Raw genomic sequence first — 27,903 nt, 5'->3', positions numbered from 1 at the left:
CTGTTTGAACTGCTATGGCTTCATTTTTGTCCTGTTACAAGGTCTCCTTTACATTTTATTTAAAAAACAAACAAAAAACAAAACTTAAGATTGAACTCTATTAATTCCTAACCATTTTAAAAGCCATTTGTACTAATACTGTAATATTGTGTAGAAAAAATAAAGAGTAAAGACGCAGCTGTTAAGACATTAGTGTAAGATGCTTCATTTCTTCTGAGTTGTAACTTGCTATGTGATTAACACAAAATAAAAGATGTTTAGTATTAACTACTGCCTGAGGGGAGTATATGGAAACTGAAAAGACCATTCCTTTTGAAGACTGCCAGAGAGAATTTGTTCCCTTAATTGTATGCAGCTCACACTACCACTGCAGGGTCTGTCTTTAATAATTAAGACCCAAACTTTTTTTGTGAAAGGTAGATGAATTCTGAACTATTCTACAGATCAAGTACAGATAAAGCAGGAGGCTCTGTGAATTGGGCTGGTTGCTAAGTCTGAAGTATTAGCAAGGTAATTCACTAACAAAATCCATTCTGAAACAAAATGTTTTTATTGGGAAATAAGATGTTTCACACTGACTTAAAATTAAATACAGTCCAACAGAACTTTACCCTACATGCTTGAAGAGGCCATGGCACAAACTTTTTGCTTTGCTAAAAGCATGTGGAATATTTGTCACCTCCTTTATGTATTCAGAATGTGAGAAGTCCCAATGTATGCCAAGAATATCTAAAGATAAAGCCCCTCTGGGGTGCCTTCTTGTTTCTTATACAGAACATTTTCTTTAGATTTTTTAAAGTCTTCATTTGTCACTTTCATGCGGCGTTCTCTCAAAGCCATCAAGCCTGCTTCTGTACAAATTGCCTGTCAAAGAGGGAAAGTGATATTCACAAGTTTATTCAAACAGTGCAAGCAAAATACTAGGACAGACCATTTCCAAATTGAATTCTCCAGATGCAAAACTGAACACTGAGGTTAGAAACAGAAGTCATCAAATAAATGTCCTGGAACAGCAGATCCACTTTATGAAATGAAACATGGGTACCCTGCTGTCCCACTCAACTGATGCTGCAGGAAAACAGGCAACATGTTCTCCTGGGGCTTGAGGGGCCTAGTCCTGCACAGGAACTCCCAGGTGTGCAGAATTGGGCCTCTCAAGCCTTATGCTGGGGTGGCAGCATGTCCAGATTGCAGGCAGCTCTGGGCTGCTGGTGTTTTTATGCCATAAAGTAAACCAACAGCTGCTGCTAAAGAGCTGCACAAATTAATACCACCTTTATTGCATCACAGATGCCCCAAATTTGTGGCTTCAATGAAGGGTATGGACATTTGTTTGCTTGGCTTTTGTGCTACCATAAAATGTTTTTACTACGATTTCCATTTTCTGACTGCCAATGCATCAGCATTATCTAGTAGTGCTCCCCTGTCAGCTATTAGAAATAGAGTTTTAATACCTACTCAACTTTATAAACTGGAAATGTTACCATGACACCTGAATACTGACTGGCATTCAAATGAGTATGAAGATCATTAATGCTAAGAGAGAAACATTGGAGGCTCTGGCAGTTCCTCTACTTAATGGTGAGACACAGGAAATAGTAAAACTTCAAACAACATCATGCTTTTCTTGAGCATTAGCAGATAAAGGGAACTTATCATGTAGATTATACAACAAAAAAAAAATCATAATTCATGCCAGATTATTTTTAAGCATTCATCATAATGTCTTTTAAAACCTCAGTTAGGACTAACACACTGTACCTTAATGTCAGCACCAGAGAGGTCATCTTTAGCCATAATCAGCTCATCTAGAGTCACATCATCTGCCAAAGTCATTCTGCTGGTGTGAATCTGGAAGATGCGCTTCTTGGTTTTTTCATCTGGCAGGGGGAACTCAATCTTCCTATCAATACGTCCTATGTATGGAAATAAGTTTACATAAACTTGATTGTGGACTGACACTATCTGCTCATAATGCCTCACCATCCCTGTCAACACAGCATGACCATGTTCTGGAGAGAACATGCTGTGCTAGGACAGGCCCCACGCTTGCACCAAGGACACTAACTAAGAGTTATTAATATTTATGCAGTATTCCACTCTTGACCGGCATGACACAAGCAGCAAGGATTACTGTTAGCCTGAGTTGTATTTAACTACAGAACACAGGAACTGCCAAACTACACTGGGCAAAAGATCATCTAGGCTAGTATTCTGTTGTGAGATAATAGCTAACATTAAATGCATCAGAAGTTGAAAAGACTCTGAAGCAGGCAGAAGTGGAGCGAATGTTAAGTATGAGACACCAGTTTAAGACCTAAAGATATGGCTAGCTTCTGAAGGATGAGGTTTAATATCCCTTCCATACAATCTCCTACTGATTATGCAACTCTGGTATTCCCGATATCCATACATTTTCATGCCTTTTTTTAATTTTGCCAAGTTATTGGTCTCAGTGACATCCTGTAGTAATAAGTTCAACAGTTCAATTGCATATTAAAAGGAAGAACGCATTTCCTTTAATTGGTTATAAAATTTCCCATTGAATGTCCCCTTGTTGTTAGACTTTGAGGCAGGAAGATCAGGGCTAAGTACAGACAGATAAAAACCCCAAGGCTGAATCACTTCAATTTTCACAGGCTAGTCTAAGCTGCATGGACTGAACTAATAACCAAGTGAACATAATTCACTTTTGATTCCAGAAATGCAACCACATGCCTGCACTGGCCCAGACCAGAAGCCAGGGGGGCCTAAAGCATGCCTCCCTGCTTGGCTGGAGGTGACAGCTTGGGCCAAGGCTAGCCTGCCCACCCTGTGAGGAGGGGCAAAGCATCCTGGGAGTTAACTTGAATTTGGAGGGGATCTGGAACAGAAGTTCAATAAACCAATTTAACCTAAATCAGTTAAGTCTGATACTACATCCATAAAGGTTTATCTTAAAATGGTTTTGGCCATTTTAAAAGCAGTTTATCTGTACTGAACTTCTGTTGTGTTGGATTTGAACTGGTTTCCAATCACTTATGCTGGTTTGTGTGTGGTTTGTGTCCCTAGCCCAGATTTATTTTATATTTTTACCCCATCCTTCCCTTACCTCCTTTCTAAGCAACTCAAGTCAAAAGAGAGTTTTCCATGCCCTTGATCACTCTGTCCTTCTCTGAACCGTCTGTAGTCCTGCATATCCATTCCATGGAGCTGCGCTCGTGATCAATAGTGCACACGGTATTCCAGACTGATTTATATAATGGTATTATAATATTCTTTATTATTCACTGTCCGATTTGTTGTGATCCTAAGAGCTTTTCTGACAGCAGCTGCATACTGAGCAGACAATATCACTGACTACAATGATACCCAGGTCACTTTGACTTTTATATTTAATTTAAAACCCTGAAAAATATTTAGACTAAGTTCTCCCATCCAATGTGCACTACTTAACATGTTCCCATACTGAATTTAGGGTTGGCAAGCCAGTCAACAGACCAGTCAAAGGTTTTAACAATTATACAAAACATTACATTATTTTGTAGTTTTCTTGACAGAAATATGATTTTTTCCATTGTGTGTAAAAAAAAAAAAAAAAAAAAAAAAAAAAAAATTGTGCCTTTTCTGTATATGATTTGAACCTAATGGCAATTTTTTTTTTACAATTTTGACTGATGTTTGACCAGTCAGTTGACCCAACTTTATTTGACTGGGCAAATCCCCAACCCTAATTAACGATGTGTTGGCCATTCACCTCTCTCTGTGTGTCTTGGGTCCTGACTAACCTGTCATTTACACAATTTATTACATCATTACTCAATCCCTATCCTGTTTCCAGATGTTTAACAAACACTTGGTATGACCATTTAATCCTGTTGTTTGGATTGATTCCTTGTCAATTTTGATCCAGGACAATACTTTTTCCTTCACTCAATGACTACTTAACGTCTTTGGTAGCTTCTTGTTAACTGGTTAAGGCCTTTTGGAATGTTCTATTATGCAAGCAAATTCTTCCTGTATTACATTCTTTGAATGTATCAAATCAGTAATTAACAAACTCGATTTTCCTTTAGAGACAGAACTAATGGTCAGACTGTCGGACTGTCATAAAATGCACTTCTAGGTGCTCTACTCCATTTGCCAGAGAGCTCTGCAAGGCTTACTTGATCTGCAATTCTGCATATATTTCTACAGCATTTTTAAAACATAGGTAAAAAAAAATTGCTACCCTCCAATTCTCTGGAACAGCTTCTGCTTTTTGTGATGATGTATTTTTGTTGAAAGTTCAGCTACTTCATACTTTAGAACTGTTGGCTGTACACTAAGCCGAAGATTCTCAACTAGGGTGCCACACAAATTATAGTGCTTTTAGGTGTGCAAACATGATTCACAAGATAAACTCAGATTTCAAATAGGAATTCATAATGTTAAAAACATTCTGGCCCAAGTTCTTTGCAATAAAACAATTGTTCTATTTTTCTGTTGTCAAAAAAACAATCAAAACTAACAACTGGCATTTTCCAAGGGGTGCCTCAGATCTAAAAAGATTGAGAACCACTGATCTAAGCCTAATAAAATAGGTTATTTTTATGATAAAAAAAGCAGTTTTGGAGTAGGCATCTTCCCAATGTCCTCAGCAGCAAGACTGAGCGAGTCAAAGAAATAGTTTAGCTTTTCAGCAATGTTTATCTTACCAAATCACTCTCTTTAACTTTCAGTTCAGCAGATCCCATCAACTCTTTCATAGGCTGCCTGCATGTATTTAGTATACGTAAAGGAGAAAATTGTCTTCAATACTTTATATATTGCCTATGGCCTCATACATACACCTATGAGTGTACAGATTTTCAGGCTTTTTCTTCCAGGGTAGAAATGCTACTTAGCGTGCTCCAGCTTTAACATGCTATAACAACAGCACATCGGAGCAGGAGTTCTGCACATCTACAGGCACCCACTGAGATCTGTGCACAGGAAGCCCCTCCAGCTGTAGTGTCAGTACTGTAAGGTCTCCACTCTTCATGGTCTTACCATATGAACGGCTGTATATGCAGCTCTGGGTAATTTCTCTACTGGGAGAACAAGCATGGCAGAATTCTTGCATATAGTTTGTGTATGCACACTCAATCTCTCTCTCAAGCCCTTGGCACAGCACAACAGATAAATACATATCAAAACAAGGTACCCCAGTGAGAACTAAACCACTAGAAGCTTCAGGAAGACAAGTAATACCCTCCATCTCAGACTAAAAACTAGAGAGTTGAACTGGACCCAAAGAACCAGTATTTTGACTTCAGCCTGAACTTGAACAAAACCATAATTTGTCTTATCCTACCCAGCCTGAACTAGAATTGAACTGAAAAAAAATCTGGGTCATCAGTTAAAATGAAAGTTCAGCCTTTATTAGAACTACATACATAAAGATTATTTTTAAACTACAAAAACTACCAATTTATTATGAAATACAAAGGCATGAGATCGCTACCAGAAAAGCTAGTCTCAGCTTCTAGTGAATCGTCATTTTTTTCTCTGAATTTCCAAATACTATTATGGGGTTTTTTTCAGTTCCTTAGTCTGTATTATTACCAGACAATTGAGTTGAATATACATGAATAGCTGTAACTACTAGGGCTGTGCGAAATGGTAGCGTTTAGTTTCGACCAGCATTCCGACAGAACAGTGTTTCGTTTCAATGTTTGTTTCAAGTCGAAACGGCTGCGCCATTTTGACGTTTTGCCCTTAGGATATAATGGGCAAGGTTGAGACAGGCTATAACTTTGTCATTTCTGGCCAGATTTGGATGAAACTTTTAGGAATCGTAGCCTCTTCTGAGGGCATGACACGTGCCAAGTTTCAAGGAGATAAGTGCAGGGGGGTTAGAGAACTGTCTGCAGCTCGAGGTACAGTTTCCCCCAAACCCCCACACTTATCTCCTTGAAACTTGGCAGGCTTCGTGGCCTCATCAGGGGCTAGCATGCCTGCAGTTTTCACCTTGCTGTGGCTTAACGCATACACATGACATGAGTTTTGCTTTCAAGATTTTGGGGTACAGTTTTCCCGAACTCCCTGCACCTATCTCCTTGAAACTTAGCAGGCTTTGTGCCCTACACGGGCTAGCATGCCTGCAGTTTTGACCCTGCTGTGGCTTAACACATACACATGACACAAGTTTGGCTCTCAAGATTTTGGGGTGCAGTTTCTCTGAATCCCCTGCACCTATCTTCTTGAAACTTATGTCCTCAGAAGGGGCTACCATTTCTGCAAGTTTTATCCAAATCTGGCCAGAAATGACAAAGTTATAGGCTGTTTTGACCTTCCCCATTATAGCCTATGGGCGAAACGTCAAAGCAGCGTTGAAACAGCGAAACGTTTCGACTTGTCTCATTTCATTTTGAGGCTGTTTCGACCATATCTGTTTCATTTCGATTTTGCTGTTTTAACCTCAAAACGGGTCAAAACAGTGTCGAAACAAAACTGGTGGCCAAATTTCGCATAGCCCTCGTAACTACTACTCTTTCTTAGTGGACTCTTAATTCTTAATTTTCATTACTTTACAGTTATTTCATGTTACATTGACCACCTAGCTTCAAATGTCCGTGGCCAAACTGTGTTTAACACTTCATGCTCTTGTAGCACATTTTCTCTGAACTATACAGGGAACAGAATCAGAACTGAAAGAGACCAGCCCACAAATCAAGGGGAGGGAAGAAGAAGAGTAGGAGCTGTCTTCTTCTGATAAACTACCATATTCACTCAAAACTAAGAGGACCCTGAATTTAAAACAACCCCCTAATAATTAGATTCTATACACAGAAAAACATATAAATTTGTTATAATTTTTCCATTTAGAATCTGATTACTAGAGGATTGTCTTTAATTTACTGCCCCCCTTCTGCCGCTGCTGCCCAGGGGGAAAGGGGCAGGTGGTGTGGGAAGGTCAAGCAGCTGGCCCCCTGCTTGTGCCTGGCCACACTGCAGCCGTGGGCTCCCCTTTCCCCTTTGCTCCCTCTCCTGCCCCTACCCCAGCCTCTGCCACCCGCTTCCCCTTGCTCTGTGCGGGAACGCTCTGTCCTTCTTGTAACCTGGGGCATGGAGCACAGCTCCCTTCGCAGCTATGTGGGTTGCACGCCCCTGCTATCAGGCCAGGCTGGAGCTGTACTCCGTGCCCCATGCTACAGTATGGATGGAGCCTGCTGGCACGGAGCAAGGTTAAGTGAGGGGGAGGGAGAAGGGCAAACAGAGAAGCAGAGGCCACATTGGGGAGAAGATGGAGGAAAGAGGCTGCAGGGAGGAGATGTTGGGGCACGTTAGCAACAGGGTAGAGGGGACAGGCAGTAGCTGTCACTCTGGCCCCACCCCTGAGCTAGGACTAGAGACTGAGCCACAGCAGATACTCCCCACCCCCTGCCCTCATACTCTATTTCAAGATGATGCCCCGCCTCTCAACGCTGCCAACCTGAATGCCACATTAAAAGACACCATCCCAAGGAATATGATGTTTCTCTTTCTTTGTTTAGAAAGAGATGAAATATAGAATAAAAATAACCCCCCTCAACATGCATGCAATCCTGAGGAACCCATACCCAAGAAGTCAATTACAACATAAGCTACTTCGGATTCCATGTAAAAAACAAAGGCACTTACAAAAAAAAAATTGATGAAGCTACCTTACTGGATGCTTGCCTAGAATTAGTTACTGTTAATGGAAGGTCATATCAGTTGACAGAAGATTCAGGATTTTGCAAAATTGCTGACCTCATGCTAGAAGGCTTGGGGACAAAACTTACAGTGAATGCTGCAAATACCTGAAATTGGTGGCAACAAAAGTGGCACCTTTCAGGAAGGAACCAAAAAAGAAATTAAGGGAAGATTAATTTTGTTTTAAGTGGATAACATCATACAACGTGGCTGATCACTTTAAGGGATTAACATTCAGCATATTATTGCAGAAGCAATTGTTCTTCAAACTCTTGCAATGAAAAAGATGACAGAGAAACAATCTTTTGAATATATAAAATCACTGATTCTTAAAGTTGTTGGTATATATGGAATCACACAGACAAAAACATAGTATGACGACAGATAATGGAGCAAACGTGCTGAAAGCAGTTAGGTTAATGCTCAAGGCCTAGGAAATAGAGAAATTGAACAAATTCAGAATGAAAAGGAAACAAAAAATGTACTGCCTGAGGATTATTATAAAAAAGAAGATATGGACTAAGACCACAGTGATTTGGTCCAGATACTTGAAGAATGTGGATTTAATGCATCTCCCAAGGCAACTGGTGTAATACTGAGGGGGACTGGCTGTTCTCAACCCATACACTGCAGTTTGCACTGAAGGAACATTTCATTTCCAACCTATTTCACAAAACCTGATCTGTATGTTAAAAATTGAGAAGCCCAACCATATAGGTAATAATTAGGAAATTGAAGTCAAAATACCCAAGACTGTTGTACTAGACGGCATTCAAATTTATGACATGCCTGACAAACTGCTGGAGCTCAGAGGCTTCTGTCGGGTAATGGCCACGTCAGACCATGAGCTTCATCTGACAGAAGCAGAATGGAATGCCAGCAAAGGCGCAACAATTGTGCTGAAGCCTTTTAAAGTAACAACAAAGTCTTTGGTATGATCAAATAACAATGGGTAACTTTTATCATGCTTGGTTAAAATGCCATTTGGAAACAGCAAAAGCCTCAAAAGCCTTTAACTTAGTCCTTATTGGCTTCCATGAAAAACTAAGAAAAAAAATCCGCTTGAAAATAATATCTTCTCCTTGATATCAGTCCTTCTGTCAGAAGAAGGGAAACTCAAGGTAATATTTCATTTAACTAATACATGGACAAGAATGGAAATGTTTGATTCAGAAGTTTGATTCTATATCATTGACTTCAAGGCACATGTCTGAAAGTGAAAGATCAGGTGATGAACTGGATTCTTCTTAAAGCTAGTAAAAGCTCCAGAGAAAAAGACCTGGGGGAAAAAAAAGAAAGAAAACAAAGCCCACCAAAAGATAGAGCCATATCTTGAGTCATTTGCAGATGAGCCATGTCTCAGTAAGAAGGAAGATGCATTAAAATACTGGGAACACCACAAAAAAAAAAATGCTAGGCTGTAACTGCTTCAAGTGACAAAAATGGTAATGACAGTTTCAGTAACAAGTGAATGCTGAAAGAATATTAAGGCCTCCAATTTATTCTATCAGCACAGAGGTCAGTTATGACAGAGCAGATACTAGATGTTATTTTAGATCATTCAAAAACTATTTATGAGAAAGTAATTGTTTTAACAACAAAAAGACCCTGCCAGTCATGTAAAGTTGAAGTAAAGTAGAGTCAAGTTAAAAAAGAACACTACAACTTTAAAATGTGTTTTAAAAGCATATTTCTTATTCTGTAGTAAAATTAGGAAATTTCTTCTATGCTGTGTGAAAGAAATTTGATCTGGACCTGTTTAAACCAGTAACTAAACCCTAGTTTTATTTCTGGTGGCTTGAACTGGAACCCACACCCAAATAATCACCAGTTCAATGTCCTGCAAAAAACAGACATCAGATTCCCTAGCTCCACCTCACCCACACAAAGCCTTTTATTGTGGGACCATACAGACAACAAGCCCACTGTTCCACTTTAAAGTACCTGTGGGGTATGGAAATAATACTTTTTCCACCAAGACAACTGGGGCTAATTCGTGTTACTTGTTCTTCAAGCTGTGCATGTAAAGACTGTTCCAAGCCTGTTTTGATGGGAGTCAAAGTCCTGGGCAATCTGCCCCAGCACTAAACCTGAAGTCTGTTTTCAGCCTCAGTCTTCTCCATTCCCCATTAGTAAATACCACCAAAACTAGACTGTCCTTTGTCATGCCTTGAAGGCTGTCAAGTTCATTTGGCTGTGGGTGAAGGAAAGCAAGGTTAAAAACTAAACAATGCATCACTAAGAAACAAAAGGCTGAAAACAGCTAGCCAGTTTAATGAGGCTCTAATTAAGCTGGGATATGACTTACATCAAGACAGCTGTTTACACGCTAGGCTTAAATGGCAATTAGGTTGAAGTAGCTGTGATTCTTCTGAAGCAGTGTTAATTTGAATAATTCATAGGCATTTAATGTGGACCAATGGGCTGTTAGTTCCTGAGGTTTGGGGTTTGCTGAAACAAAATGCTTAAAATGTGAATCACGCCCCTAGTTGTTTGTTTTTAGCTGGAGAATACCATACCTCTTACTCCTTTTGTTAGTCCGGTACCAGTTAGCTTGCTTGGGTGAGGCTCCAGGTTTAATTTTTTAAAACTTCTGGAATTACTTTCTGTAGGTATCCCTTGCTTTATACGGGTTCTGTATATGTGAATTCGCTCTTATGCGAAAAACAGCATAATTACACGGAAACCTGTATACAAATTCTCAGATGATTTTACATTTCACTAAGCTGTTTATCTGGGAATTAATTCCAAGTTATCAAGATACTTCATATATATTTGCAATCAACGAATGCTTGCATAGGTGATTTCTTTTTAAATAATAAAGCAGCATGCCCCAGAGCATACATGATGGCAGGTTCCAGATTTGTGGTCAAAGAAAGAAAAAAAAAAGGCCTTCAAGGATTTGGCCCAAGCCCCGTGCCTCAACTTCCCACCTGTAACATTAAGGATAACAGTATTTCTCAACCCCGCAGGGGCATTCTGCAGATGAATACACTACGCTGGCCAGAAAATATGAAAAAGCATTTAAGAATGTGGCTAAATACTAAGACAGGGGCCAGCAACTTTTGCAAGCTGTGGGCTGGAACAACCTGGCTCCAGTCTGGCATGGGAATCTGATGCCTTTGGTAGCATCAGCAGTGATGGGAGGTTTGCCTTTGTCTGTGATGGGACCAGGCAACCAGGAGCTCTACTGATGCTGCTTTTCCAGTCCCCCTAGCATTTGGGGCACAAGTGCAGCTGAGAATTGTACCCATGCTGCTCCCACTGATTCTCCTCAGTACCCCCTTAGCTGCAGCCTCCAAGCTGGTAGAGAACCACACCAAGTCCATGCAACTGGAAGCTGCACCCACATTGCTGCTGTTTCTCCTTGCCCACCTCCACCTTCTCCTGACTGCAGCCCCAGTTCAGTTTCCTACTGGCCACAAGCTGCATCTGCACTGCAGCCAAAAGTGAGGAGATTGGGGGGGGGGGGGGGGGGGGGGGGGTGAGAAGTGGTGGCAATGCAGGTTCCAGCTGCCAGGACCTAGCTCCAGCATAGGCTCAGGCAAAGCCTTCCAGCTCCATGGGTCAGATCAAGTGGCTCTGCAAGTCAGTACAAGTCAGATCAAGTGGCTCTGCGAGTTAGTATTGCCAACATCCATACTAAGCAACAGCACGGTACATTAAAAATAATATATGTGCTCTTCTGCCCCATTAATAACGTACCATTTCTCATAAAACCAAAAGCTATCCTTCCCCCTCCATGCTCTTACATTAAGTGTCAGATTTTACATTTTGTCCCTTGAAAATGCAGCAGAAACCATCCTCTATCTGCCACCCAGCCAATAACTTCCAACAGACATAAAACACTAGTTGTTACTCTCAAACACACCTTAAAGCAGCATGGAGCTTTTCACAATAAACATGACTGAACAAAAAGGCTCTTACCTGGCCTGATTAAGGCTGGGTCCAGGGTTTCTATTCTGTTTGTGGCCATAATAACTTTTACATCCCCACGAGAATCAAACCCATCGAGTTGGTTCAGTAATTCCAGCATTGTACGCTGGATCTCTCTCTCACCACCTGAATTTGAGTCGTATCTTTGAAAAAGGAAATATGAGCAGATCAAATTAAACGTCGTAACTCTACACAGAATATACTTTTCTTTACAAACAAAGCCTATGTCACTTCAGTAATAGAGGCTTTACTGGGTTTATAAAGGAACATTATTAAAGTGTGCAGCTATAAACACTGAGGGTTGAGAATAGTTCAGTTACTGTAACAGCTGGGCCCAACAGGGCACATGATGGACTAAGACACAGCTTTAAAAGCGACACCTTAGAAATCACATTGGTCTGAAATGATGCACCTGCAACTACTAAAATATGGAAAGGGAAGATTTACAAACAAAACCCTAAAAGAAACCAAACAAAACCAACCAACCAACCAAAATAAATCAAATGAACCAACCCAAACAAAAACATTTCACTGAATGTCACTACCTTTCCTGCATAATTAGTCAGTTTCTCGCTTAATGATGATGGAGCTTCTAAATATAGTCAACAGGGCTATATCATACCAACATTTTCCTGTTTTCAGAGGGAAGAAGGAAATTACTAAAAAGTTCACGAGGATTTATTTTATTAAATGCTGTTCTTGCTATTTAAAAGGAACTCTTTCAAAATACATTTTTAAAATGAGTCAAGTTTGAGGCTCCCATATGCATTTCAAACAAACATTACATTACAAACATTGAATCTGATGCTTCTAAAAAAAGAGGTGGCTGAATGTCTCCCAGTGATTACTGAATGTAACCCAATAACTTGAGGTTGAACATCCCACACTTAGCTGATTCCTTCCTAAAAAATAATTGTACCTGTTATTTTTTTAAATTCTGGAATTAACGCATTTACAAATCATCATTCTGCTGAACCAGCCTGTCATACCCCTCTGGGAGAGTCTGCATAGAATCACAGAAAAGCAGGGCTTGAAGGGACCTCTGGAGGGCTCTACTCCTTGCAATGCCCTGCATAATGCTCCTTATCATAACTAGTCCTTAGACAGTTCAGCAATGCATGCACTAGAGACGGAGTGGCTCAACCCCCAGCCCACAGGCTAAATTTGGCCTGTGGAACCATGACATCTTGGCCCCCAGGGATCCCCCATGGGCCAGGAAATTTGGTGGTGGAAGAGTAGTGGCCACCCCTCTCCTGCTGCTAAATTCCCAAGCTCTGCACAGCTGGGTCAGGCCAGGACCCCTCCCCACGGTGTGGCTGGATCTGGGCTCCGATGCCTCCCTTCCCCCTCTTGTGCAGCTGTTGCTCCTCCAACCCCTCTGTATGGCTAGGTGGGGCCCCTGCTGCCCCATTTGGCCTGGAGCAAAAAGGTTGGGCACCACTGTGCCAGAAAATCTCTTTTAGAAAGCAATCCTATTTTGAAGATAAATAGCAACAAATTTCCCACTTTCATTAGCCCTAAAAGCTCATACCTTATTTTCAGACTGAACTTTGATGAATTCAAGTACCAACAGTTCAAGTTTGACAGTGTCCTTTTAAATGGATGCTTGTGCCCATGCTGATTCAAGTCACAGACAGTGTATTTTACAGCAACAGTTGAGGAATTTTTTTTTTAAACTCCTCCCAGGTATTAAAATAGCACCTTGACCCCACCCAAAATATATAAACTTATGATGCTGTTCACAACACTGATTTCTGGACGATAAGGACCATCTGAAAAGATGCGTTAACCTAACCTATGAATCGCATCAGTTTCTACTAAACCTTGATACATTTTCAAAACAGCACACCCATAGTACAGGCTGACAATAGTGCAGGATGACAGACTAGCTCTCACATTAATGAATGCTTATTAACAATTTCCTCTTCTACAGTATTACAATTCATAAATTTCATAGTATTTTGAAAAAAATATTAAGCATGAGGTTTTCCCTTGATACAGGAATAAATTATAACTTACCTACCACACCTTGCATACTAAAAAGGACTGCCTGATAATCTACAAATAATATAAATAGCCTACTGTGGCATCAAAGTAACCAAATTCTACACTCAAACAATGCTGGAATTAGCCTGAGAATTTGTGCTACCCACAGAATGGCTGCTTAATATGATCTCATTATAGTTGTATAACCAGGTGCTGTTACAACAGCAGCCAACAACTTTGCAGTAACAAACACTGTAGCAGAGGCGGGCGCGCAAAATACAGCCCGTGAGCTAGATCCAGCCCACCAGGCCATTCTATCCAGCCTGTGGGGGCCCCTAAAAAAATTCAGAAAATTAATATTTATCTGCCCCTGGCTGCCTGTCAAAGATGACAGGAGCCAGTGGCAGTATGACTAAGCAGCCACAGCAGCAAGACCCGCCCAGCCCCAGTCCACCCCCAGCCTCCCCCATTCCCAGCTGGAAGCCTGTGCCCAGCAGAGGCTTCTGGCCTGAGCCCCTAAGGCTGTTTCACACCTCCCTACATCAGAAGGAAATTCAGATAAGGAGGGTGGGGGGAAGGACCATGGAGATCACTCCAGTCCTCAGGGCCAGGCCAGACCAGCTCCTGCAGTCCTGATGATGCAGCTGGCAATCACCTGGTGCCAAAACAGCTGGCAGGCAGAGGGGAGAAGTGAGGAAATCACTGTGGTAGGCAGGGGGAAGGGGCAGTGAGCTGGCGTGCGGAGCACAGCAACTGCTGGGTGGGAGAGCAGGGCCCTTGCCTGTGTTCCCAAGCTAGAGCCGGGGGGGGGGGGCCCAGGGCAGGGTGGTAGAAGCATGAGGCCGGGCCGGCAGGGGCTCTATGGAGCTGGTCTGGCTCTCCCCTCTCCCTGCTGGCCTGCGCCCCACCCTGGGCCCCGCTTTATTTTAAGCTATTATACTAACACCTCTATGTACACTACACAAACGCATGTAAATCAGGACAAAAATATTTTTTGAAATGAAATTAATGAATGTTGTAGTACGTTTAATTTTTAGAATATAATTTGGTATTTTTTTCTGGTTCCAAGTTGGCAAACCCCCTTGCTGAAAGGAGTACTTCTGGGGGCAAAGGAAGGGACTTCCGGTGGCAAAAGTCAGGGGTTAGGGGGTAGGACTTCCAAGCCCAAGATGGCAACCAGGGTGCGGGGCTACCCTTGCAGCCCTCGATGGTTTGCCAAAACTCGAAGCTGCTCACCACCTGAAACAGTTGTCCACCCCTGTTGTAGCAACTACTTCTAACATTGCAATAAAAAAGCATGGAAAACCTGTACATTTTTTACCTTAAGAAATTGTTTAAAGAAGAAATTCAATACTAGCTCCCCCAAAAGGAGGTAACTCTCCTACTGCCCTTGTCAGAACAAAAAACATTCAACATGAAAGTTGGAATGCAAGGCCCTACCTCTTTGTACCGATGGCATCAATTTCATCAATGAAGACAATTGATGGCGCATGCTCCTCAGCGACACGGAACAATTCACGTACAAGTTTTGGACCATCACCTAGGTACTTCTGTATTAACTCAGAGCCAACGACTCTCAGGAAGGTTGCTGAGGTTTGATTTGCCACTGCTTTGGCTAATAATGTTTTTCCTATTTTGAAAGCAGTAGAGCAGTTAGTTTGAAGCCAAAACTGTTCATTTTAAGAAAAAAAATTCATGAAATTGAGATGAGACAGGTCTGATATGCAAATATTAAATTCAATTAAATTATGTCACACTACAACTCAGTGACTAAAATCTTAATGGGACAAACTGAGCAGACTGAATATTACTGAAATGTAGGGTACCTGTTCCAGGTGGGCCATACAGAATGACTCCTTTGGGTGGCTTTATGCCCATCTCTTCATAATACTCAGGGTGAGTTAGAGGAAGCTCCACAGACTCCTGCAGCATAAGGAAAACAAACACTGAAGATTTACAAATGTTGACTAATCCTCAGAAGAATTTGGTAAGGGTACTGAGTATTACAACCTTGCAATAAAAGTAATGAAGGCAAAAAACCCTAACTCACTTTAAAATAGAACCTGAAAGGCATTATGAGTTGCAATTGCCTATGATAGTAGGAGATTAGAATCAGGGACCTGGGAGATCCCAATCTGAAAGATAAGAAGCCTAAGGCAGAACGGGTGCCCAGCATAAGACCCTACATGAAGTAAGCATCAGAGCTGAATATAGAACTCAAGAGTTCCTAACTCCCAATTCAGTGCCTTGAGCATCAGACAACACTTCAGTTATCTGATGATTAAACAAGAGTACAGTAGTTAATCAGGCATTAAAACTGATATTTTTGAAAACAGTGATTTTGAGTTGTCTTAAAGAAATCTAATTTTCTAAGGACACTTTCTGAATATCTGGACCCTTCAAGGTGACTCAGTATTGGACACCCAAAAATCACTAGTCATTTCTGAAAAGGATGGCTTGGTTGTAAAACTAAACTGCCTCCTGCCCTTTCATCCTGCCATGTTAATGCAATGCTCCGGGTGAGACCTTCATAAATCCATAAAACTCAATGCTGTTACAGATCCCAAAGCAACTAAGGCTTGGTCTTTTTGCTGCATACAGTATTGGATACTGATAAGTAACCTGCTAATTTAAAAAGCAAGCTTGTTTGCATTTATGTGTATGTGATTTATCAAATAAACATTCAAAGCAGCACATGAACAATGCACAGAGATCTCAGATGCACCGGAGTCCTATGGTTACATGTTCAAGGTCATATCATAACAGATATTTAGAAGATTCCTTTTTTAATAAATTAATAGATCTGAATACCTTAATTTCTTGAATCTGATTGTCAAGACCACCAATGTCAGCATACGTCTCCTGAGGGGCTTTCTCCACTTTCATCACTGTGACTAGAGGATCTGTATCATCCATCAGGACTCCTATCACAGCATGAACCTAGGCAAAGCAATAATATCAAACATAAATAAAGTAGAATATAATATTACCTCTGGAACTCCTCCCTCTTGAAGTCCACCACAGCCCAAGCCCAGACATCTTTTAGAAGCACTGTAAAAATCTTCCTATTTGCACAGAAATTTAGCAAATAAAGCTAGACTAGGAAATTGTTTAGTGGGTTTCTGCTTTATGGTTTTCTCCCGTTTTATAAGCATTTTTCCTGTTCTGTTATTCTGTTCTCCTATTGTAAGTTGCTCTAAGCTTCTGTTGGGCAGGGCAGTACATAAATCAAATAAGTTACTGGAGAGCAAGACTGCAGACAAAATGGTGCTACGAGTCTAACATGAAACCTACCATACATTCATACAGTATGAAGCATAGTCTTAGAGCCTATACTATGGTACTCTTGTAACAGATTCTAAACAAAGGCTAGTTCAGAACAATACTAAAAATGTGCACCAACCATGTCTTCATATTGCAAAGACAACTTACCTTATGATTGAGCAAAACAGAACAGCCCGGTTCTAGCAGATCCTTGTCCACAAAAGACAGAATGCTAACGTAATGCTCTGAACCCACTGATGTAGATACGATAGCATGATTATCATCAATGATCTCTTCTAGGGTGCCAACAGACATCGGAGTGCCTCGCAGATCATCCACCTTTGACCTTTCTTCCTGGGAGCAACAAAGCAGCAATAATCAAGAACAGAAAGAAAAGCTTCTGCTGAATATGCCCTCTACTATTTTAAGCTATATGCAAAAAGCCTGCATGAGGAGGAAAGAGATTTACTAAGTTACCCAATCCATTCAACAGACACTGAAAGAAAAGCTTGTATACCTATTTAATAGAGTACAGACCCCAAGGTTCTTTAAAGTATCATAGTCTGCTGTGGGAGCAACAAGGATTCCTTTTAGAGGCAGCACAAAGCAAGGCCACTGTAGGATCTGTTTAGAGCCTACAGAAGCAGGAGTACCATGCCACAGGAACATGCATGTGTCTAGCACACTCCTTTTCCTTTCCCTGTTGAATGGCCATTGGTATGTAATAGAGGTGCACTGATACATTGGTCCCATATCAGATCAGCACCGATATAGGGAAAGTAGACAGAATCAGCAATCGGCTTTTTTTGCCTGATGTGGCCGATATGTGACCCATGCATGCAGGTAGCTGCAGCATGCACATGGCCAGAAGCACAGCCCAGCAGCTTGGAGAGCAGCATCTGGCTGGCAAGTCTGGTGTGGGGGGAGGGGGAGGGAAGGGACGTGGGGAGGGCAGATTGAGGCCCCCACGGTGAGGGAGGGAGTAGGGCTAGGGCAGGCATTACTCAGCCAGGGCGGGGAAGGGCACAGGACGAAGCTGCAAGCAGCTCGTCTGGGTTGTGCGGAGAATGGGGGCGGCTCCCGCTGCTGCACACACCCTGGGAGGGCATGGGGGTGGTTGGGGGGGGGGGGTGTCCCCAGATCTGCACAGGGCAAGGGCAGGCTGGTGCTGCGGGCTGGGGCAGTGCTAAGCTCCTCCCAGCAGGGGGTTGGGCTGTGTTGCTCTCAGGGCAGGCGGCGGTACTGGGAGGGGAGGGTTGCGGGGGGCCATGGCACATTTTGGGGAAGAGTCCACCGCTACCCCGGCCCTAGCCCACCCTCACCCCAAGTAGATCTGAGGGCATATGCCCCCCATGCCTCCCAAGGTGCACGCAGCAGCAAGAGCCACCCCCACCCGCCCAGACAAGCCATTTGTGGCTCCATCCTGTGCCTGCCCCACGTCCACTCCCTCAGTCACTGCGGGCCCCTCAATCTGTGCCTCCCCCCAGGCACTTTCCCTCCCTCCACCCCTTCCCCCACACCAGGCTTACCAGCTTGATGCTGGTCTCCACACCGCAGAGCTGCCTATCAGAATCAGATTGGTATCAGCTAATATAGCTCCTTAAAAATCAGCCATCAGTATCGACCCAAAAAATCTCTATTGGTGTACCACTAGGATGTAATTCCACTTTCAGAAGCCCATTAACAAAATCATCATTGCTGCTTCATCTAAGATGAACTGTACCTAGGCTCAGCCCATCAGCCTCCCCGAAAATAACTCCATTCTCTAAATGTAAACTAAATATCAGTTGAGTAAGAGGCTGTATCTTCTACACCTTAGCAAAAATTAAAATAAACCTTAAATACACATTTAGATTGGCTTATAAATTTAAGCCTCTCTCTTGCAAGTATTTGGGAATTGTCTTATTTATAATGGTTGAATTTTACTTTTAAAAGCCTAGGTTAGCAGTACCATTTTTATTATTAAGTAATAACCCCCTCAAAACTTACTTCTTGTTTTTCTTCCAAAGGCTTCATTTGTTCCTGATTTCTGATAAATTCTTCCTCCATCAGGAGATAATCTTTAATGCGCTCCAATTTCAATAATTTGAGTCTACACTGTGTATGAGGTGTCACTATAGAAAAGAATAAGCAATATATTTTAGACCACAGCTAGACATGGTATAAATTTAATAGATTTGAGGGTCAGAAGGGACCTATTAGATCACTGAGTCCAACCCCCTGCCCTGGGCAGGAAAGAGTGCTGGGGTCAGACCCCAGCCAGGTGTTTGTCAATCTCCTCTTAAATACCTCCAGGGAAGGGGACAGCACCACCTCCCTTGGAAGCGTATTCCATATTTTGGCAACCCTCACTGTAAAGAATATTTTCCTGATATCCAGTCTAAATTTGCTCTCCTTCAGTTTTTGGCCATTGTTTCTAGTTACCCCGATGGGCACCCTGGTTAACATCATATCCCGTATTTCCCACCCCAACGAGTTTGTAGGTGGCCACACGATCACCTCTCAGCCTTCTCTTGCAGAGGCTGAAGAGATTCAGGTCCCTCAAATCAGTCCTCATAGGGTTTTTCTGTAGGCCTTTAACCAAACGGTTGCCCTCCTCTGGACCCTTTCCAGGTTATCCACATCCCTCCTGAAGTGCAGCGCCCAAAACTAGACACAGTACTCCAGCTACGGCCTGACCAATGCTGCATAGAGGGGAAGTATCACCTCCTTAGACCTGTTTGTGAGGCACCTACTCATGCAAGAAAGAGTGCGGTTAGCTTTATTTATTACTTCATCACATTGGTGACTCATGTTCATTTTGGAGTTGACAATGACTCCGAGATCCCTTTCCGCAGTTGTGCTACTTAGAATGGTACCTCCCAGCCTATCAGAGTGTTGACGATTTTCCTCCCTAGGTGCAACACGTGGAACTTATCTTTGTTAAACGGCATCCTATTCTGTTCTGCCCACTTCCCCAGCCAGTCCAATTCCACCGGGATTCACTCCCTGCCCTCTAGTTTGTGTACCTCCCCCCCATAGTTTGATGTCATCTGCAAACTTGAACAGGGTGCTTTCTACTCCCTCGTCCAAGTCACTAATGAAGATATTGAATAATACCGGTTCCAGGACAGAGCCTTGGAGGACTCTGTTACCCACATTTCTCCAGGTAGAAACGGATCCATCCACCACCACTCTCTGGGTGCATTCCATAAGCCAATTTTCTACCCATTGGACTGTGTAATAATCTACATTGCTGCTGTTTAGTTTATTTATAAGAATTGGGTGTGATACTGTGTATTTACTTACTTAAAATCTAAATAAATAACATCTACCTCTATTCCTTCATCCAAGCATTTTGAGACCCAGTCGTAAAAAGAAACCAGGTTAGTCAGGCAGGATCTGCCTGCTATGAACCCATGCTGGTTGCCCCTTAGCATTATTTTACCCGCTGATCCCCCACAAATGCGATCCTTAACAATTTTCTCAAAGGTCTTGCCACGGATAGAGGCTAACCGGCCTATACTTACCTGGTTCCTCCTTTCTCCCCTTCTTGAAAACAGGGACCACATTGGCCCTTTTCTAATCCTCCAGGACCTATCCTGAGCACCATGAGCACTCAAACAGTTGCGCCAGCAGATCCGCTATGACTCCAGCTAATTCCCTAAGTACCCTAGGATGAATATCATCAGGGTTTGTTGACTTAAATACATCCAACCCCTCCAGGTGCCCCTTTACTAGGTCAGTGCTAATAGTTGGTGGGTTGGCATCTCTCTTGTGCTTACCTGAAGTCCCACTGGGATGCATAATTGTATTCGTGTCCACGAACACATTATTGAAACTGTTCAGTAATGCAGTGGTAGAAACTGTTGGCCAAATTCTTACTGATCAAGACACTGCCTTATTATGGGCACTTGCATCACCAAAAGAAGATAAGAAATCCACCCACCCAAAACTTTTCAAAATACGAATGACCCAAAATGAAAATTTTTAGTTACTTTAAAATGTTCTGTGCACATTTTACATTATTAAATTCAGTGGGGCTACACCAATTTATAGCCTACTTTTATCTACATTTTCTTACAAATGTGTTCATTTAACAATAACTGGGGTCAATGTTTGGGTGTATTAAAAATGTTTTTCTATAAAACCTAAGTAATCACTACACAGTTTTCAGTGACTTTATTTGTGAAAAAGTCAATACTCCCAGAACCCAATAGGCAACCTAACAGCAGATCGAGGATAGCTATGAACTACAAACTTTGGAAGCCATGCTGAATACCATTCCAATATCTCATCATACACTGCTGGTCTACAGCGTGAGTTTGAGTTCTCGCGAGGTTTTCAATATTTTGGCAACAGAACAGAAAGTGAGAACACCCCACAGATTATAAATTAGTTAGCCAGCGTATAAAAATAGTCCCCTCCAATTAATTAAGTAACAACCTAGTCAACATTATAATCCAGTAGATCAGTTCAGAGAAGGAAAGGTCAGTAGATCACCTGAAATATATACAAGACCCTGAAGACCCAAAAGACCAGAATTGTAGAATTTAGTATTTCCTATTCCATTTCCTCCCACTTTTAGTAAGTGTTAATTGATATTGATAGTGCCATTTTAAATGCTTAGTTTCACCAGTTTTTATGTAGAACTAGGACCGGATGTTTCTCTTTCCTGTGTCCTGCCCATTACATTGGGAACATCTGTGGGTATGGACAGAAGTAATAACTGTAATGTTCCAAAGAGCCAGGTGTACAAACTTACATGCTCATGCTCTTTGAAATGTCCCCAAAGTGTCTAAAGTACTCCAAAATAGCACCTCTTGAAACGTGGTACTACTTTGGAGCATTCCAGTTTTTCTCCTCAGAAAACATTAAGAATTGCCAAGATACTCTCTAAGCCACAGTTTCATGGTAACCTTACCTAAACAAACCTTTGTTTTTGTGACTTAGTCATCTGAGACATATCCCCTAATATTGCAGTAACATCTGAAGGAGAACCAAGAAAAAGAAGTGTGCTTACCCAGTGGGAGTTTGCTGGCAGCATCGGGTCCCTTTGTTTTCTTCTTCTTTTTCCCTACTCTGGTTGGAACGGGGGGTTCGTATTTCTTTTTCTTATCCTTTGAAGTCCAATCATCAAACAGTAATCAGAAGAGTGATGGTAAAAAAGCAATCACACAGCCAGACGGCAGTAGTAGGGTAGTTTTCCCTTTAAATGCAAACTACCATAAAAAGAAAGGACTCTGCCAAAGTTTGGAGAACTAGAAACTTCATGTCACAAAATGCTGAAACTAAAGTCATCTTCACCTCTCTGAGAGGATGCCAAGTCACAAAATTTCTGTCGGTCAGACAGTGGCACCACTGCACTCTACATTAGTATAAACCATATTAAGGCAACTCATTTACATTTTCCAGGTTCACATTGCTCATGCACATCCCCACTCGCTCTGTTGTACCAGGACTACACTGTGGGGACTTACTGCAGTGTCTTTATACATCAAAGCAGAACAACTAAGGGTTTGAAGGTTGTACTTTGCACTTTAATCTACACGTATTGTAAAAAAAGAATTACACTGCACAAATCAGGCTATTTTCTTAAATAAACCATGGGAGTCCCAAAACACGCATATGCAACTGATATTTAGAAAACCTCAGTTATTTCAGCAAAGGTAAAAGGGTGAATTTCAGGTAGCAGAATATGATGAAACAAGGATACAAAAAAACCCCCAAAAATCGAGCTATGAACCGGTTTGCTTTACGTTACTTACCTTATCGTCCTTCTTGCCACCCCCAGGGCCATGTCCGCCGCTCTGACTTTGACCCTAAAGAAAAACAAAGGCGAGACCCAAATGAAGGAAAGCGACTGGCACATGAAGCACACCTAAACCTCCAGCTTTGGACTCGCATAGAAAGATGCACCTTAAGAAGGATAAAGAAAGTGCTGGCAAATCTCTGAGCAAATTCATGTTATCGAGCGGGAGCGCGTACACAAGCGAGTCCGGGAGCGCACGAGTGTGGTGGCAGCTGTGACGTCCGAGTTGGGCAGACACAGGGATTTATTGGGGCGCTGCACTGCTGGCTGGAATAACTCAGACAGGCTGCTAAACCTTCATCAGGTCATCTAACGAAGCTGGGCCAAGACCCAGCGGTGCGGCTGCCCCATAGCAGAGCTGGCCCCAGGGAGCCCCCCGGCTCCTCTGCGAGCTGGGGAAAGACGAGGAGCGCGGAGGGAACCGCTCCGGGAGGCCACGGCGCTGCCCTGGGGCGCCACGACCGGCTTCGGCCGCCCCCGCTCCAGCATCGCCCAGAGCAGCGCAGAGGCCCGGCCGGGGGCGGGGCCATGACTCGGCACCGGCCCGGCAGGCAGCGGGGCCCCGGGGGCAGCACGGGGACTCGGCTCCGCACTGCTCCGCGCCCGCCAGTCCAGGGCCCGCGCCGGCCGGCCAGCCAGTCCTCCCCCCGCTCCCGGCGCCGGCGGCACACGGGCGACTTGGGCAGCGCGCCCGCGCGCACTCACCATTCTGCCACAACCGCCGCCGGAAGCGCCGCGGCCAATGGGGCGGGGCCGGGGCGGGGGAGCTACGGAGCGCGGCGGGGTCCAAACGCGGCGGGTCAGGGAACGCGTTGAGCTACATTCTGGCGCAAGAGGCGCGAGGAGCCGGCAGGGGGCGCCGCGCACGCGCCGCTGCGCGCGGGCCGGGCTGTTGGGTTGCGTCGCCTCCCTGCGCTGCCTGCCTCCTCGTTTCTTTTTCATTTTTTACCTTTTTATTTTCTCTTTCACCGCCCCCCCGCCCCGTTTCCCTTCCTGCTCGCATGTTATTCCCCGCCCCAGCTTCGTGCTGCGGCCCCGCCAGCGCACCTCTCGCGCGCCGAGAGCAGGGCTGCAGGCCTGTCCTGGCTCGGGCTGCGGCCCGGCCTCCAGGCGCTCCAGGACTTGGACATACATCGCCAGGGGACTGCTGAGAGCCACCCGGACTCTAGAGCAAGGATAGGGCAGTCTCTAAAATAAAAGGCAAAAGATTTATACAATTTGAACTCTGAATTTAAACGTCGAATCCGGTTTTCACGGTAGTCCAGTGAATTTTTTAAATGTTATAGTAACTGCATTTGCCTTCCTGATGTAAAGTCTGCGCACCGTACTCTGCAACTGATGCACGCGAGCACACAGTCACGTTGGTGGCGTGCCGGGACCGCGATGGCGTTACGGAAATCTCCCAGAGCACAGGTCTCCTTCACTTTCTGCTGTAGGTGCATTCCTGGAAAATGGCGTGTAACTCGAGTTCACATAAAGGGAATGGAACAACTAGGGACATGTTCCAAGACCGCAATTGTACTGACCCCCAGGTCCATTTCTACCGCTTTTACAAGACAATTTTGGTACTCGCCAACAGCAGACGGTACACACAGACACACGTGTCGCAGACAATGAGTGAGGAGCACAGATCCACACAGGAGACTATATTTTGGTGCATGTCACTCCCACAATGTGGTGCGTGGAACTCCCACAGTGCATGGCACAAAGCAGCTGACTGCGGGCTTCCATCACACCATCGCATAAGAGTGAATTTACCTCGCGTATAATGAATTTTTGGTATAAAAAGGGTCATCGCATAAGACAGTGATCACCAACCAGGGGATCTCAATTCACCGGTAGATCTTGGAGCCTCTTGCAGTGGATCTGAGGCTGGGTGGGGGCTGAATGCCTGTGTGCATGCACAAGCGTGCCCTAGCCCAGCAGGTCAGTGTGTGGGGGAGGGGAGGGAAGGGGCAGGGGCTAGATCAAGGAATTTACAGTGAGGGACAGTGCCACAGAGGCAGGACCAGGGATAAGTTCAGTGCCCGGCCAGGTGGGACTTACCTGCTGGGGAGGTGTACCCCCAAATAATTTTTTCTTCCTCTGCCTCGATCTGCCCCCCTCTTCCCTCCCCACAGACTTACCTATGGGTTGCTTACGCCAAAGGTGATCTACTTAAAAAGTTTGGAGACCACTGGCATAAGAGCAGATTTGCACATACAGAACCCACATAAAGCAAGGGAAACTTGTAGATTCAAACACTAACACTGAGCAGCATTTGATGATCTCAAAGCGCAACGTGTAACAAGACGCTTATTTGTCAGCAAACTGGTAGTGGTCAGTGTGTTTCAGTGAACTACAGGCAAGATGCTCAGCCCTACAGGAACCTAGAGGAAGGCAACGTCCCTTCCCCATGAGAAGCCAGCCCACAAACTCTTGTATGTTCAACCATGCATAGTTCACAATAGGCCTGCAAAACTTGGTAAACCTGTGGTAACAGCAGCTGCATGAGGCTACAAAAGCTTCCAAGTGTACTGAAAAGAATACCAGGACTCCCAGTTCAATCTGTTCTCTTTAAAAGACCCTGAATGAAGACTTGAGCCTTTGATGGCCTTGAGGGACTGATAGATTTTGGTTCTGTTGGACCATCAGAGTAGCAGGTTCCAAAATTGCTGGTCCTTGACTGAGGCTGTGGATGTATTTGTAGCATTAAAATGCTGCAGTTCTTTGAACCAGAAGAACCTGGGGGTCTTCAAGAGGAGGTTAGATGAGTATCTAGCTGGGGTCATCTAGACCCAGCACTCTTTCCTGCTTATGCAGGGGGTCAGACTCGATGATCTATTGAGGTTCCTTCCGACCCTAACATCTATCTATAAAAAAATATAGTGCTATAAGGGGTGGACAGGCATGCATTGCACAGCCCCCGGCTGGAGCACTGCAAAGCCACAGAGAAGGCATTTAGTAGTGTGCTCTTTGAACATGGGGCTTTTCAGCTTCAGCTCTGGCTCTGCTTCCACCGCACCCTGTGGTAGGCAGCAGGGGCGAGAGGAGAGCTGCAGCTGTGTGGTCCAGATTGCTGACCCCTTCTTTGAACATGCTGAACACTCAGGCAGTGCTGCAGATTAACTGTGCACACTCCTTCCCCCTTTGCAGGGTGTGGGCGAGTGAGGCACTGAGATACCGAGGGACCGAGAGCCCCCCTGTAGCACTATGGTGCACTGTGTGCCCATTACATATGGTGCTACAAAACTGTGCTACAGAGAAGTTTCTGTTCCAGCCAAGCATATTTTTGTAGCATGTCTGCCATTTTTATAGCACTACAGGAGATGTGCACATCTGTCCAGTCCACTTCTGTAGTGCTACAAAGGCATTTTGTAGTGCTACAGATGTGACATCTGTCCAGGGCCTGTGGGTATGGGCACTTTAACAGTTTCTCTGAGGTAAGTATAGATGTGAACTCACAGCACATCAGTTGCTTTGCAGTGACTGCTTACATGTATGCTATTACCCCGCAGTAAGTGTGATCTAGCTTGTCCCTCAGTTAAGTTAGGTGAGTGATACTGCATTAACCAAAGGTGAAAAAGTGCAGATATGCAAGTAGTGGAGTACCTGGTGTACTGTAAGTCTATATCCTAGCTTATCTCACAATAACTTGTGAGTTAAACGAGTTAAACACAGCTTGTACCTGTATCCCTTATATAGCGAGCATAAGATTGCCAGGTCAGGAATCCCAGCTGACAGTAGGTCTCACAGTAAAGCAAAGAGATAAGGAAATTATTTAAATAGCCAGGATTCAAATCATAAAGGTTTTTAAAAGTCAAAGCTAAATCTTTGATTAAACCTGAAAGTTTAAAATGTTCTGGTAAGAACTTTTGACAAGACTGCAAAATCTGCTTTAATATGAGGACTGCTATTGCAAAAGAAGTTCACATTTCTTCTGAAATAAATGAGTAGTGTACAGGGAGGCTGACTTGAGTCTAACAAAGGTAGTGTGCAGATAGAAAAAACAAAAATAACTGACACTCAGCTTGTATGGCACTGTAGGCTGAAGAATCTCTTACTGATAGACCACGTTTGGGCTAGTCCACTAAGCGCTCATAAGCCTCCATTCATAAAGGTCATTGGAGCACTGTTACTGCTGGCTGCTTTCAGCTGTGTCCTGAAATGGAGGGTAGCAGACCAACAAAAAATGCTCATGCATTTTTGTCTGTTCCAGCAATAGCAATGGCAGTGACTCCTGAGAGTAAGAACCCAACAGCTTTTCTTCCAATAATAAATTGGCAATATTTTTTCCATCACTTTTCAAAACAAACAAGGGCATCAAACCCTTGTTTTTAAATTATTTGCATAGAGGGTTACCAGGAAAGAGTCTTAAGTGAGGAAAGAGTGAAAATATGAATTAAAGAAACAGTTACATATATGTATCTAGAAAAGAAACAACCTTTAGGAGTTCAAATTTATCTGGGACCCATAACTGGAATTTATTTAAGCTGTCAGGAGGGAAGAGAAATTGGTGACCTTTCAGCTGTGACCTCTTGCTGTGAGTTGATCTGTGTGGGATTGTAGATGCAGAAGGAGAAAGAGAAGAAATTACTCTTGAATTTAGAATTAAATGGTGGCACTGTGAGTCTTTTTTCTAGCCTTTTTTGTAGTCCATTTTATCATATAGTTAATTTAGAGGGAAAAAGAAGTTTCACTCATGCAGGAATTGCTTCTTTTCTGATCTGGAAGATATTTGATGAGGCATTTGTCCTCACTCAAGTTAGTAGTAGTAGGCATCTGTCTATCTTGCGAGACAATAGAATTATGCCGAGTGAGATATCAGATCACCGAAAGTAATCCACACTTGAATGATAAAGTGAAGTTGGAGTGACCTTCCCAGGGTGCAAAAGCCTGAGCAGTGTATATGGAGACACTCAGTTGCCCACACACCAGCATCCCCCTCTCAGCCTTACTGGTTTAAACCAAAGGAAAGGCAGGTGCCAATATGTTTGGAACCAGCTTGGCTGCAGGCAGGGCCGAATTAACGCGCAGGCAAACTAGGCATGTGCCTAGGGCCCTGAGCTGCAAGGGGCCCTGGTCCTTCCCTCCGTGGCGTCGTCGTGAATGGCCCCGCCTGCATCCCTTCCCTTCCCTTCCCTTCCCTTCCCTTCCCCTCCCCTCCACCAGCCTCACCACCACAGTGGCTTGTTCCTAGCAGCAGCTCTGAGTCCTGCTTCCCGTGGGTGGCAGTGCCAGGGTGGAGAGGGGGTCTCAACCGGCCCAGG

The 27,903-nt window shown here is 43.6% G+C and overlaps 1 protein-coding gene across 1 annotated transcript; it reads right to left on the bottom strand.

Moving 5' to 3' along the window:
- Nucleotides 1–531: 531 nt before the first annotated feature.
- On the bottom strand, nt 532–23,440 carry PSMC1 (proteasome 26S subunit, ATPase 1). Its single transcript, XM_006270380.4, has 11 exons — nt 23,360–23,440; nt 22,611–22,664; nt 21,866–21,962; nt 18,853–18,977; nt 17,032–17,217; nt 16,411–16,539; nt 15,426–15,522; nt 15,040–15,229; nt 11,605–11,756; nt 1,762–1,916; nt 532–864 (listed from the first exon to the last, which is right to left on the bottom strand). The coding sequence occupies exons 1-11, from the start codon at nt 23,360–23,362 to the stop codon at nt 730–732; spliced, it is 1,323 nt and encodes a 440-aa protein (XP_006270442.1). The 5' UTR covers nt 23,363–23,440; the 3' UTR covers nt 532–729.
- Nucleotides 23,441–27,903: the final 4,463 nt, after the last annotated feature.

This window comes from Alligator mississippiensis, chromosome 2 (assembly GCF_030867095.1).
Source record: "Alligator mississippiensis isolate rAllMis1 chromosome 2, rAllMis1, whole genome shotgun sequence".
Taxonomy (NCBI): domain Eukaryota; kingdom Metazoa; phylum Chordata; order Crocodylia; family Alligatoridae; genus Alligator; species Alligator mississippiensis.
The sequence above is the reverse complement of the archived record's forward strand: the minus strand, read 5'-3'. Positions and strand labels throughout refer to the sequence as shown.

Excerpts from the sequence above, each read along its gene's own strand:
- PSMC1 (XM_006270380.4), bottom strand. Across the intron at positions 15,523-16,410 it reads ATCAGATTCAAGAAATTAAG|GAGTCTGTGGAGCTTCCTCT; the intron begins GTATTCAGATCT and ends CTTATGCTGCAG. Across the intron at positions 865-1,761 it reads TCTCTGGTGCTGACATTAAG|GCAATTTGTACAGAAGCAGG; the intron begins GTACAGTGTGTT and ends CCTCTTTGACAG.